This window comes from Aspergillus ibericus, assembly GCF_003184845.1.
Source record: "Aspergillus ibericus CBS 121593 unplaced genomic scaffold BO80scaffold_55, whole genome shotgun sequence".
Taxonomy (NCBI): domain Eukaryota; kingdom Fungi; phylum Ascomycota; class Eurotiomycetes; order Eurotiales; family Aspergillaceae; genus Aspergillus; species Aspergillus ibericus.
In genome coordinates, this window is record NW_020292153.1 from 33205 (window position 1) to 46101 (window position 12897).

The following is a 12897-nucleotide window of genomic DNA, read 5'->3' on the forward strand; positions in this document are numbered from 1 at the left end:
CGTTAGTCATGAAGGCTGACTCACAGCGGGGCTGATGTGCTCCGGAGCGATATCGCAGTTTTAGTTCGGACCGCCACTCTTGTCCCTCTTCACCTTCCGCATCATTGTCACAGAGGTGAGTGCAATTCTTCCTTTTTTGGATATGTTTTGAATCAGAATCATGCCTATTGCAATATCACTGTATTGTTTGTCATGCCGCGTGTATCCACATGACCGACCATGGAGATAAAGATGTGTTCCCACCCCTTGCGGGGCTTCTACTCTTTAACTCGCTGAACAGAAGTGTTGGCGATGTCTCTTAGTCGTTGTGTTTCAATCAGGAACCCTCGGTTTCCCTGCTTCTCTCAATGTTATTCCCTTAGCTTTCGAGTGTATAATTGGGGAGGGGGTGCAAATCAATTAACAAACGCCAGACCGCACGAATCGCATACCGACCGACGAAATGGCTTCATATCCTAAGAAGAAGTGCGGTGCGGACATACATTCACAACACCAGTATTCTGCTGGAATCAGGGCTTCATGCTAATGGCAATCAGGTGTTCTGGGCGCTACCGGCTCCGTGGGCCAGCGGTTCATCCTTTTGCTCGCGGACCACCCCTTCCTGGAGCTACACGCCGTAGGTGCGTCGGAACGTTCTGCGGGAAAGTGCTACAAGGATGCCGTGAGATGGAAGCAAACTACCGCTATGTCCGAGAGACTTAGCAACCTTGTTCTCCGTGACTGCAAGGCTGAGAAGTTTGCTGACTGCGACCTCGTCTTCTCTGGACTCAACAGCGATATCGCTGGTGATGTTGGTATGTGGTTCTCTTTCTGGTTGACAAAATCGCCTACTAATCAAGAATCTCTCAGAGATGGAATTCATCAAGGCCGAAATTCCGGTCTTCTCGAATGCGAAGAACTACCGCAAGCACCCGCTTGTGCCCCTCGTCGTCCCCACCGTCAACCCCCAGCATCTGGACCTCATCCCCCACCAGAGGAAACACTTCGGCCTGAAGAAGGGATTCTTGGTTTGCAACTCGAACTGCGCTGTCATTGGCATTGTTATTCCGTTCGCAGCCCTGCAGGCCAAGTTTGGCCCTGTTGAGGAGGTGGAGGTCTTCACCGAGCAGGCCCTATCCGGAGCTGGTTACCCCGGTGTCCCCAGCATGGATATCCTGGACAACGTTATCCCTTTCATCAGCGGTGAAGAAGACAAGCTGGAAAACGAAGCCCAGAAGATTCTTGGCTCTCTGAACGCCGATGCTACCGCCTTCGAGGAGCAGGCGGGTCTTAGAGTCGGCGCCACCTGCACTCGCGTCGGCGTTACTGATGGTCACATGGCCTTCGTCTCTCTGCGCTTCAAGAACCGCCCCGCACCCAGCGCTGAGCAGGTTGCGCAGGCCATGAGAGATTACCAGTCGGAAGCTCAGAAGCTGGGCGCCCCCTCTGCACCCCCGCAGGCTATTCGCGTGTTCGACGAGCCCGACAGACCCCAGCCCAGACTTGACCGGGACATCTCCAAGGGATACACCGTCAGTGTTGGACGAGTGCGCGAAGGTCAGGAAGGTGGCTACTTCGACATCCGATTTGCTGCGCTCTCGCACAACACCGTCATTGGTGCTGCTGGATCGTCCATCCTCAACGCGGAAGTTGCTGTCATCAAGGGCTACATCTAGATGTTTTACGACCTGTAGCATATAGCGTTTAGACGGCGTCAGATATCCTTTTGTTTCTACCTAGGTAGTTAGACTACGAAAAGCATCAAATTAACCCTAGAACCAATCTGCATTACATAATAAGCACGGACCCATCACACTAGTGCCGATTCGGCATAATGGCATGGAGGGCTGATCCGGCCTAGTGCTAGGGCTTAGCCCGACCCAGCACCAGCCGCTAAGCGAAAATTGCGGGTGGTCTGGATATCAGTCGCTGAAGTCCCTGTTCCGACTCCTTCTCTCTCGCGACACTTCGACAACTAACCGGTTCAAGTCGACAAAGCAGCCAAGATGCCTCGCGGACCGTGAGTTTCACGCCCTATGACCTTTTCACCGGATATAGCCGGGTCGCCGTCGAAAACATTTTCACAGGCAAACCTGGGCTACGGCCGGCAATTGAAGATTTGATGAACAGAAAACTAACCGGCATGCTCGTACAGTAAGAAGCACCAGAAGCGCCTTAGCGCGCCTTCGCACTGGCTCCTGGACAAGATGTCCGGAACCTATGCTCCCAAGGCCTCCCCCGGTCCTCACAAGCTCCGTGACTGCCTGCCCCTGATCGTCTTCATCCGCAACCGGTACGAACCCTCGATTGAACCCGGCCAAGAACCGACCGACAGATAAAGGAATTGGTGGACTGACAAGGTTATAGTCTCAAGTATGCCCTGAACGGCCGTGAGACCAAGGCGATCCTTATGCAGCGTCTCATCAAGGTCGACGGCAAGGTCCGCACCGACCCTACCTACCCCGCTGGTTTCATGGACGTCATCGGCGTTGAGAAGACCGGCGAGAACTTCCGTCTCATCTACGACACCAAGGGTCGCTTCACCGTCCACCGCATCCAGGCTGAGGAGGCCGAGTACAAGCTCTGCAAGGTCAAGCGCGTTCAGCTCGGCAAGGGCGGGATCCCATTCTTGGTTACGCACGATGCGAGAACGTGAGTTTATACTCTCTGCAAGTTCCGCGTCATTCAGTCGTTGGACCAAGCTTTGGTTGATCGGCGGAGGACGACAGAACTAGAACCGCAGTTCTTTGCTGGACCGCAGTAAGGAACCGCAATTGAAGAACATTCCGTGCTAACGAGAGGTTTTACAGCATCCGCTACCCTGACCCCGCCATCAAGGTCAACGACACCGTGAAGGTCGAGGTTGCCACTGGCAAGATCGCCGACTTCGTCAAGTTCGACACTGGTGTTGTCGCCATGGTCACCGGTGGACGTAACATGGGTCGTGTCGGTGTCGTCACCCACCGTGAGCGCCACGATGGTGGTTTCAACATCGTCCACATCAAGGACGCCATTGACAACACCTTCGCCACCCGTGAGTCCAACGTCTTCGTCATCGGTCAGGACAAGCCCTGGATCTCCCTGCCCAAGGGCAAGGGTGTCAAGCTCTCCATCGCTGAGGAGCGTGACCGCCGCCGTGCCCTCGCCCAGAACTAGATGTGGCATGGTAAGTGATGTAGGCTGCCTGAAAACAAAAGCGTTGAAAAATCCGCTGGGGCGACGGCATCTTGTCTTACTTTGTGGACCTGTATGACGCCGGTTACGATAATATTTGAAGCGTTATTCAGAACAAAAAAAAGAGAAAGAATTGTCTACAGGATGCTTTGGGGGCTCGTTGGGGTCACTGCACTGTTCCGTAGGTCTGTACAATGTACATTAAGGCAAGGTCAAGATGCCAAGTCTGGCTACCTTTTCTATCTTATGATACCATTATTTTTGAGTACTCCGTACCCCGTATATTCCGTGCATTCGTATCTGGTCCGGACATGACCAGACGTACGTTGTCCCGCTCTTTCCCTTGGCGCAACCGAGCAACCTCCATCCCATCCCGTCATTGTTCCCCAGATCCTGACCCAGCTGGTGTCCCGGACCCATTCACGGAGCCATTTCCGTGGGAGGTTGGAATCCAGCCCAGCAGGTCTAGTCCACGTAAGACCCACGCCGATGTCACTCGGTCTTCAACTCGAACAGCGCCTAGCCAGTTCGAGTCCGTCGTGTCGTGACCTCTGGCAGGGATGCTACGACGCTGGGGGGAATGGAAGGTACCCTGGATGCAGTCGATAGCCACCACAAAGTACGTCTCACATCCAAGCCGGGAGCCAACCGGTCGAAAAGGGAAGATGCACTTTGTGATGTGGTGTGGCCAGTGGTCGGAGCAGTTGGCCGAAGAGCACCGGGGCAGTTCGACCCATCACCGGACGATGACCCGGCGATTCATTCGGTTGATTCGTTCCCCAGCCATCTGGTCTTTCACTTGCCGCACCTCTCTCCTTCTCAGCCCGTCTACAAGGCTACAAGTAAGAATGTAACACGTCAACTGGGCTGCTGCAGGTGAATATGGATCTACTCCTTCCACCACCTCCTCCTTTTCACCTAGTCAAGAGGGGTTAGTGAGGAGCTGACCCAAGAAGTGAGTAAGTATGGGTGAGGGGAGAAAGACGGGCTGGAGGTCCTGGTCCTGGTCTCGGTGCTGATGTTGGTGCAGAGTGCAGGTGCAGCTCCAGAGCCTGTCGTACTCTGTACTGGAAGATGATAAGGAGATCATCTGGATACTTGATCCTGCTGGCTTCCCTTTGGACCGATCCTCGGCATCAGAGGAGCGCCAAACGAAACAGGTGCTGACCATGCAGGCTTAGCCACGACTATCTATCAAGTCGCATGGTTTTGGCGCGTCGAGTCAACTGACAAGTCACTTTCGGCCGGGCGATCTCTCTTGATTCCTGGCGGTCGAGTTGTGATTGATAACCGATGCAATAGAATCAGTGTCCGGATTCGACCATCGCCGTGGTCGGACGCCCCCCGAGCCAGCCTTCTTGCACTCGGGATAGATCGGTTAAAGTCAGAACATGATCGGAGTTAATGTGATTGCGATCCATCACTTGCGGGAGCACCTGGTCTGGGTCTATTTGATTTTTTTCCCCCGCCTCTCCTCCCTCGGCCCTTTTGGGGCTTGCCCACCTCTTCCTTTTTGGATGGAGGTACCTTAGGGTCTTGGATGCCTCTTTGTCAGGTCAGGCAGGATACCGGCATGAATGGTCCGAATGATCGAGGTGGAACGATCATCGAGGGAAGGGTGGGATCGCACTCTGTATCACGGTGTCTCGATGCTCCATGGGTATTCACATATCCTTTCCCGGTTCTGAGGGCCCCAGACCGCACCGAGCAAGTTGCGCGGCAGTAGCTCTCTCCGTTTGGTAGATGAGTACGAAGGTTATATACCTAGTACCAGCCTGTGAGCGAGGACTTCGCAATGTTTGCTTCAAGCCACCGTGACATAGCCCGCTCTTGGTCTCGTCTCTACACACACGCACTCGTCCACGCACACCATACATACTTCCTTAGACTGCGAGTCAGGCTTCATGCATGCTGCATGTCAGGAGCCAATCCGGATACAGCAGGCTACATCTAGCGGGTGGATAGGTCGCTGATGTGGCTGAATGCCACCCACTAGAGGCGCTGTCTTTGTCCAGAAGGAGACGGCCTCCGGCTTATGTGTATACGTCTTACGGGATCTCCATCGATAGGCTCTGGGTGGTGGCAGGAGCCCCCACGCTTCTGCACGGGAGACGGATGATGAAAGATATTGTCTTCGCAACGTCACCGCATGCGGGAGGATAGGCATGTATGTAAGGTGATGGGCGTATGCTGGACGACAGGACGCCGAGGCTGTGACTAGGATTTGCCAGGGCCTCGACAACCGTTGCGCTATTGCAGCCGGGCTCCTCTCGCCTACATACAGGCAGTCAGCCACCCATCGATAGCCGTAGCTTGCCATGGCTGTGGCCATCCATCCGCCCGCTCACTCATTCGTCTTTCTCCCGCGGAAGTCTGGACTGAACAAAGACCAGGCGTTGAGATTCCAGGGTTCTCTGTGCAGGCGACAGCTCAGCAGCACAGCAACTCAGCCATGGCTCTGCAGGGAGGTAATCCCGCATGCTCGTCGTAGAATCCAGCCAGGAAGGAAGGCCGTGAAAAAAGTGGCGAGGTGTGACACAGACAGGCGAGCTTCAATTAGTAACGACAATTTCTTACAACCGAGCTGGGAGGGATGCCCGTGGCTCGGAAGCCTCTCCAGAGAACGAGCGGGTCTGGACGACGGGGCCCGTCACGGCGTACCCTTGCCGGAGTACTCCGTTCCTAGGACGAGTCCCAATCATCTCCTGGATTCGTTCAGTTCTCGAGGGACTCGAGGTTCTCTAAATGGTCGCTTCGGGGGTTGTCTGGCACAACGTGGAGGGAAGCAGTGCAGAGGCGCTGCCGTGGCTCTGCAACCCCAAGTTACAGGTTGCAGCCGAATGATTCTGATGGCTGAACCTAAGGTTTACTCTTGTCCCTTTCTGACCATCGGGGCCTCCCATCCCCGTACGGAGTCGATAGATAGAAAGCGGCCAGGGTGTCCGGGCGGGCCCCCGACTCAATCCTTTTGTTCCTCTGCGCCACAGCCTCTGGTCTCTAGGTTGGGGTGGAGAGGGCTCGATCCTCGCATTCCGCCATCCGACCCAATGGTGGGATTAGCCTGTCTGGCTATCTCGGACTAGGCGAAGAGCGAATGTTCCTCAGGGTTAGGGGCAGACCGAAGGAACGGGAAACGCGAGATGGACAGACAGATGGAGAACAGATGGCTGGGATTGATAGGATGAAGGGGATCCTACGATGCCTTGGGCTGGTGGAGCACAGCATGGCTTTTGCCGGCCACCCACAGCCACGAGCTGATTCTCGTCCATTGAGAATTTCCCCCCCCTCTTTCTTATTTTTACCCCGTGATTTTTTATTTCTTTCGTTCTGGCGGGTAGGTTTCAATGCTCATGGCTGCCTGTCTCCGTCTGTGAGACATGCAACGACTCCGGGGTCGAGGTGACACTGAAAAACGTCCGAGGAGCTCCTCAGCTCAGGGCCGGCAGTCGTCATCGCACCGCCGGGCCTCCAATCCCCATCCGGGGGCGATCCGAGATGGAAGGCCATCGAAAAAAGGAAGACCAATGGCAATGGGTCGGAGACGTCTAATCAGCCCATCTGGGCTTGGGGCCCTGGAAGGAGTCTCCATCCCGATCGCCATCGCCCGATCACCGGCGATACACTTTCTGACTGCTTGGTTGTTGCGTTGCGCTCGCTGAAGCCAGGATGAGGACAACTCAGTTAGTCGCGCAGTAGCAGACTCACTAGCTATCTATCTACCCGATCTCTATCGCATTCTGTGTGTGACCGGGGAGGGGGTGTCTCTCCCTCCATGTCTCCATCTCGATGGATGGCTGGTGGAGTCTCCCGCGAGGAACGGCGGCTTGGAGGATCCACGCTGGATGCTTCGGCATCATCATGACTATCTCTCTACCAGTCGATGGCTCACCAGCCGTTCCTGGCGCTTGACCAAGCAGCCTCTTGCAGGCATTGTCGGCTCGACTGCCTGCTCAGTCCTTACTATAGAAGAGGCTGATGTATAATTGACTTCATTAATGTACACACCACACCGCTTCAGGGCGAGCATCACCAGCGCGATTGATCGCGTTCTCAGTGTGTGTGTGTGTGTGTGTCTCGCCTCTTTTTTTGATGAGATGGGGCCGAGGTGAACCTTCCAGAACCAAGTGGTCCTGCATGGCCGGGTCGTCTTGAGCTGTTGTGCACGTCCTGGACTCTCTGCTTCCATCCTGGTGCTTTGCTTGACCGCTTCTCTCTCTTGCCCTCGCCCATTGCCGGTTTGGGTCATTTCCAACTTTTTATTTTTTTGCTTTTCGTTTCCACCTTTTTTCTTTTCTTTTTCGTATGATATTTCCCTTTCTTGATTTCAGGGTTAGTGTCATTATCGATTTTATTATTTCCCTTTTATCTCCCTTTCTTTTTTAACCCCGAATATGCCACCGCTCCACTGGCCCGCCGTTGGCTGGCGCCCATCACTGGGATTGTTGCTATTATCGGCCCTACTATTGCCAAACGGTCCGATTATTTATGGGGACAACGATTATTGATGCCGGATCCTGATTATTCACAGCCCATGTGGGGAGGCCTTCCCAAGGCCTAACGGTCTTCCAGGGGCCGAAGAATGCGCTCCCTGGCCGCCGGGCGAGGATTAAATGATGCGGCGAGCAACTGGACTGATTGGAGTGGCCCACCACCAGGCCCTAACCATGATTTCAGCTCCTGTCTCGAAGGTAATCTCCGTCCCTTGGCCTAACCTGGCTCCCGGGTCCCAGTGGTTCGGATCAGGATCTGCCCTCGTCTCCTACCTTTTTTTTTCTGTTCTGTAATGCGCCACTGGCCGTCATGCCTTTTTGGCCGCTCAGATGCACCCGGAACCAGCAGCAGCAGCGGTGCGGGCATCGACGGGAGTCTCCCCTCATCTTTTCCTCGTGAGTTGTCAAACGTGGCAAAGTTGAAGGGGAATTGGCCTGCGCCAGCTGGGAAGATAAGGTCGATCGTGTCCAGCTTCTTCGTTACTCTTGGGTGGTTCAATGCAATGCAGGGTGCAATACAATAGAGCTAGTTGCTTTGGTTCATTCGTGGTCTATTCCTGGTCATCCAACCCTTCTTCTTCCTGCATCGACGGTTACTTCCTGGGTATACGTCGGTTGCGTTGAGCTCGAGCCCTCTGCATTCCCGTTCCGTGAGGTTAGTCCCGGCTGTTTCATCTGACGTTGTTGTCCCCTACCCTATATGCCTGGTCTTGGAGGTTCTAGAATCGTACGAGTGAACGGCCTGGCACCGGGGGGGGGGGGGGGGGGGGGGGGGCTTGCTTCCGATCCCACCTTGGTACTACGCCTGCAGGGATAAAAGGACCCTCGAGAACAAGGTAGCCAGTCCGCCGTTCCGCTGATGGGACCGTTTTCATCACCATGTTGTTCGTTGCTGAAGTGTAGTCTCCGTTAGTGCCCAGAGACAGCCTCGCCTTTCTCTTCTCTTTGCTCGCAGAAGGGTTCTTGAGCCGTTCTGATATCGCAGGCATGTCTGCGTACTCGCCGTCGGCCAGCCTGCCGTTCATGCCCATGCCTGGGCAGCCAGGGCCGGCCTACCCGCTGCTGTTTCGATCGGAGACCGAGATTCCTCCCTTCTTCGTGCAATATCGATGGTGGGAAGATGAGGCCGCCACGGTGTTCTGGGCTTTTGACCCCCTGGAAATCCAGCGAGTGATCCGGTTTGGGCTCTACTCGAACGCGAGCCTGCCCCGGTCGATCCTCCAGAATCGCGATCCCCATACCATTCGGGAGATCCTGGTCTCACTTGTGAGCCCGGATGAACTGGCCTTTGTGGACAGCCTGTCGCCTCTGCAGAAGGTGGAGGAGATTCTCCGCCGGTGTCGGGACAACCGGGCTCCTCTGGTCCCCTGGAGCTGGGTCCCAACCCAACGGGATCGGGACATGAACCCTCTCCGCATCGCCGAAGCCATCGATGCGGAGAGCCAGGTTCAGTTCACCCGCATCTCGTTTGAGAGGCTGGTCCGCTACTCCCTGACCCTCAAGGAGCCCGCGGTCGAATGGTTTCTACAACAGCATACGGCGCTCTATATCCACCTCATTCACTTTCTGCAGATGTTCCCGGAGGAGCTGCCCCGGTACCTGGAGGTCGAACAGGTACGTGAGCGGGCCCCATGCCTTGGAAGTTACTGACGCGCCCCTAGCATCTCCGGTCTCGCAGCCCATTTGCCCACCGGGCGGTGCACCAGTGCCTACGCGACCTCCGACAAGCCGTGCCGGGGCGGTCCTCGTCTCCGGCCTTTGAATTCGTGGCGGGACCCATCCAACAGTTATTCCTCTCGTTTCCGCCGAGCCTCAAAGATGCGTTGAAGGTGCTCTCCGTCCTGGGGGCGCGGTTTGAGCGCACCTACATCCACGCCCGGGAGATGAACTGGACCAAGCCATTTGCCGTGGACTTTTCCTTCCTGGAGGACTTGACGGCGTCGATGTCGGCGGACGACTTTGCCAAAACGATTACGACGGGCGACCAGAGCTGTTTCTCAGGACTGACCCAGAAAAGCTTTGTGGAACCGGATGCCGTTATCAAACGACTGCTGGTGACGTGGGAGCTGATGAGCATGGCGGTGTGGGAGTGCTGCACCGGGTTGCCCGAGCTGATCGAATACATTGAAGAGCTGGCCCAGGTAGGTTCCCTCGGGAAGCTGGCCACTGAGCCGAACTGACCGGACGCAGGCCCTGTACAATCGGCACGACTACCATGCCTTCGCGGCGATCCTTAGCGGCCTCTTCCGGTACAACACGTCGTTTCTGAAGATCCATGGCAACACGGCCATCCCGAGCCCGGTGCTCCCTCAACTCGCGGGCCTGATGGATCCGGCGGAGAACTTTGTGGCCTACCGACAGGAGTTCCAGCAGCGGCCGGGCATCCCCTTTCTCTTCCCCCATATCCGGGAGTACCAGCAGCACGGGCCGCCCGCCCTGCACCAGCTGTTCCAGCGATTGCAGACGAGCAATCTCGAGAGCAATCTCCACTAGACGTCGGGGCGGGTCGCGCAGGGAGACCACACGTGGCGGCGCCGTCTGAGCTTGGAGCATGGCCTTGACGAACGCTAGGCTCATGACGCGTAATCATTGGGTGCGCAAGAGTCTGTGGCAACGGTCTGGCGTCATTTGTTTGCCTTGATTTGTCCCCTTTTCGGGTCTGTGCTTTCTTTCTTTGGGCTGTATTCTATATTAAATTAGACCTGATGTCTGCCTGGTTCTACCTCTTCCTTTCACCCGAGCCTTGCGTGTAGATGGGATCGGATCGTGACGGCCGTCACACGTGAGACGGGTCTAGACCATTGCCAATAGTCGTGGTGCTAGTCGTTGACTCCATCCGATGTAGATAGGGGGCGGAAGGCCCGAATTAACTCCGAAGGATGAAAGTATGATGGGTTCATCTGTCGATCTCAATCCGCATGGTGTCATTATATGGGGCCGGGCCGGGGATGTCAATCACACCGACAGAGAGGCGATACCATTGCCTACAACGGGTAGTCGGTGGTGTACTGTACTCCGTAGTAGAACTGACATCACCTCCCTGTCAGAGCCTTACAAGCATCCCTGCATACTACATAGTACTACATAGTACTTTAGTATAGTAGTACTATACTATGTACTCCGTACTCCTAGGGAGTTCAGTCGTAAGTCATACCCTAACTTCCTCATACACAATAATGGTAGTCACTAGGACCCATCATCCTCCTGATTCAGATTCATACCCTCTTCTTCCCCTTCCCTTTTCCTTTTCCCTTGCCTTTTTTCTTCCCCTTGTCTTTCTCCTTCTCCTCAATCCCAAGACCATCCCCCTTCTTCTCCTTCCCCTCCATCTCATCCCCCCCCCTCACCACCCTCTCACCCCCAACCCCCCTATCACCACCACCAACAGCAACCCTCCCACCAGACACCCCCCCCAACCCACCCCCCAACACAAGCACCCTAAACACAAACAACCCCCCCGTAACACCCACATTCCCCCACGTCAAGGCATTCCAGCCCCCCCAATCCACAAACCTCTGCTTCCCCATCCCCCACCCCACAGCCAGTATATGCGTCACATCCGCCACCGCCAAACACCCCAAATAGTACTTTATAACGCGCGGCTCGGAAGTCGTATGCAGGAGACAGATGCCCAGGATGGCGAGCAGGAAGTAGATGTTGGAGAGTTGGTACGCGAGGGAGAGGGACGAGGGGGTTATTGTGGATGTTGGGTCGGGGTTGGTTGGGATTTGGGAGATTATGAAGGATGTTGGGGAGAGGTGGGGGTAGATGGTGCCGGAGAGGCTAGAATTGAATGGATGTTAGCTGGGAGGAGTTGGGGGGAGGGCATGGGGGACGTACAGGGAGATAGGTTCGAGGATGCCGAAGATTAGGTAGGGGATTGGGGGGAGGATGGAGCGGGGGAGGTGGAAGGGCATTTTGGTTGGTTTTCTTTGGCGTTTGGCGTTTGGCTTTGGTTTAGGGGGAATGAGGGTGGGTTGTTGTGGAAGAGATGAAGCGATGGTGATGGTGGTGATGGTGATGGTGAGGATGGAGCTGGGGAGAGCTGATTACTGGATTGGGTTAGTGGGTTGGGGTGCAAACAGTCGTTACTGTGTACAGTACTGTGTACATGATAGTAACGAAGCATAGGTCAGGTATCTATGCCTGTATTGACTACTATGTTGTATGGATACTTGTGTAGGTGCTTGTTTGCTGATGCTATTTCTTCAACCATAAGACATAAATAGACTACGTGTATACTCCGTATGAGACAGGCATATATATCTTTGCATATATCGAAAGGGATTACTCCGTAGTATAATTTTAGCATCGAAGTGAAAATGTCACTTCAAACTGAATCACTAACTAACTAACTAACTAGTAACGTAATCCACAAGTGAACCGGCCACATAAGCGGACTGGCCACCCACGCGTTTTATACACGTCTGCTTTTATAACTTATCTTTAAATTATTACCATACCTCCAAAAAAAGCTTCAAAAACACTTAAAATCGACTTATTCTAATTTCGTAGTCTGGTTGGAAGGCTCGAACTCTTTTTTTATGCTTACTATCTTTAACTAGAGTACTCTCCGCACCAGTAGAAGTCGCTTGAGGTTTGTGATTTGGCATGTCTTGGAGAATTTTTATTTAATGAATTGTGATAGGCTCCTCAGATTAAGAAAATAGATTATACTGTTTTTTAGCTATGAGATATTCGAGCTTGATTTCTTGAGTATCGAAAGTGCCAAGGGAGTCCTCAAAGTCGGTGTAGTCAAACTGATGTCTGGTTTTAGTAGTGTTTACTAACTGTTTTTCCAGTTCGTTGATATTAAGCGGCGGCGTGGAGGGTCCGAAGGTAAAGATTGGAGTGGTTGGTAGCCCACCGGGCTATGTAGCTGGGTTGGATAAGGCTTTTTTTACTAAGTTAGCTACGATTGGTTCCAGCTCTCCAACAATGAGAGTAGGTAAAGGTTTCTTTTCTAGCTCCCGGTCAACGGCTTGGGGGACCGGAGGGGACGCGTTAATGTCATGGTGAGTAGCGACCATCTTGGACAATTCACCGATTATTGGTAATGAGGCGGCTTGGAACAGATTGGTACGATGTCAAGTGAGAGCTCGAATGTCAATGACAATGAGAAAAGCCGAAATTCTGAGGAAATATGAGTCCTTTTATGTCCGCCGCAGGGATACATGGATATAGATTCCCCCTCTCTTACCATTCCTTTTCGACTAGCAGGGGAGCATACTAGCATACTATAGGATGACCTCTG

At 54.2% G+C, this 12897-nt stretch overlaps 5 protein-coding genes across 5 annotated transcripts; 4 read left to right on the forward strand and 1 right to left on the reverse strand.

Annotated features, from left to right (window-relative positions):
• The first annotated feature begins 366 nt into the window (after positions 1 to 366).
• BO80DRAFT_428964 (aspartate-semialdehyde dehydrogenase family protein) lies at positions 367 to 1755 on the forward strand. The gene is made up of 3 exons (XM_025720363.1): positions 367 to 470; positions 537 to 794; positions 850 to 1755. The coding sequence occupies exons 1-3, from the start codon at positions 443 to 445 to the stop codon at positions 1653 to 1655; spliced, it is 1092 nt and encodes a 363-aa protein (XP_025570869.1). The 5' UTR covers positions 367 to 442; the 3' UTR covers positions 1656 to 1755.
• A 184-nt stretch (positions 1756 to 1939) lies between these two features.
• On the forward strand, positions 1940 to 3383 carry BO80DRAFT_416493 (40S ribosomal protein eS4). Its single transcript, XM_025718186.1, has 4 exons — positions 1940 to 1999; positions 2135 to 2272; positions 2347 to 2631; positions 2790 to 3383. Exons 1-4 carry the CDS (start codon positions 1986 to 1988, stop codon positions 3133 to 3135), a joined length of 783 nt encoding a protein of 260 aa, XP_025570870.1. The 5' UTR covers positions 1940 to 1985; the 3' UTR covers positions 3136 to 3383.
• A 1596-nt stretch (positions 3384 to 4979) lies between these two features.
• Positions 4980 to 6383, forward strand: BO80DRAFT_222919 (uncharacterized protein). Its single transcript, XM_025714412.1, has one exon. The coding sequence runs from the start codon at positions 5472 to 5474 to the stop codon at positions 6234 to 6236; it is 765 nt and encodes a 254-aa protein (XP_025570871.1). The 5' UTR covers positions 4980 to 5471; the 3' UTR covers positions 6237 to 6383.
• Positions 6384 to 8630: 2247 nt separating this feature from the next.
• Positions 8631 to 10136, forward strand: BO80DRAFT_458858 (uncharacterized protein; the record flags this gene model as incomplete). The annotated part of the gene is made up of 3 exons (XM_025722308.1): positions 8631 to 9257; positions 9305 to 9784; positions 9834 to 10136. 3 exons carry the CDS (start codon positions 8631 to 8633, stop codon positions 10134 to 10136), a joined length of 1410 nt encoding a protein of 469 aa, XP_025570872.1.
• Positions 10137 to 10858: 722 nt separating this feature from the next.
• On the reverse strand, positions 10859 to 11606 carry BO80DRAFT_416498 (uncharacterized protein; the record flags this gene model as incomplete). The annotated part of the gene is made up of 3 exons (XM_025718187.1): positions 11484 to 11606; positions 11036 to 11426; positions 10859 to 10912 (listed from the first exon to the last, which is right to left on the reverse strand). Exons 1-3 carry the CDS (start codon positions 11558 to 11560, stop codon positions 10859 to 10861), a joined length of 522 nt encoding a protein of 173 aa, XP_025570873.1. The 5' UTR covers positions 11561 to 11606.
• Between the last annotated feature and the right edge of the window lie 1291 nt (positions 11607 to 12897).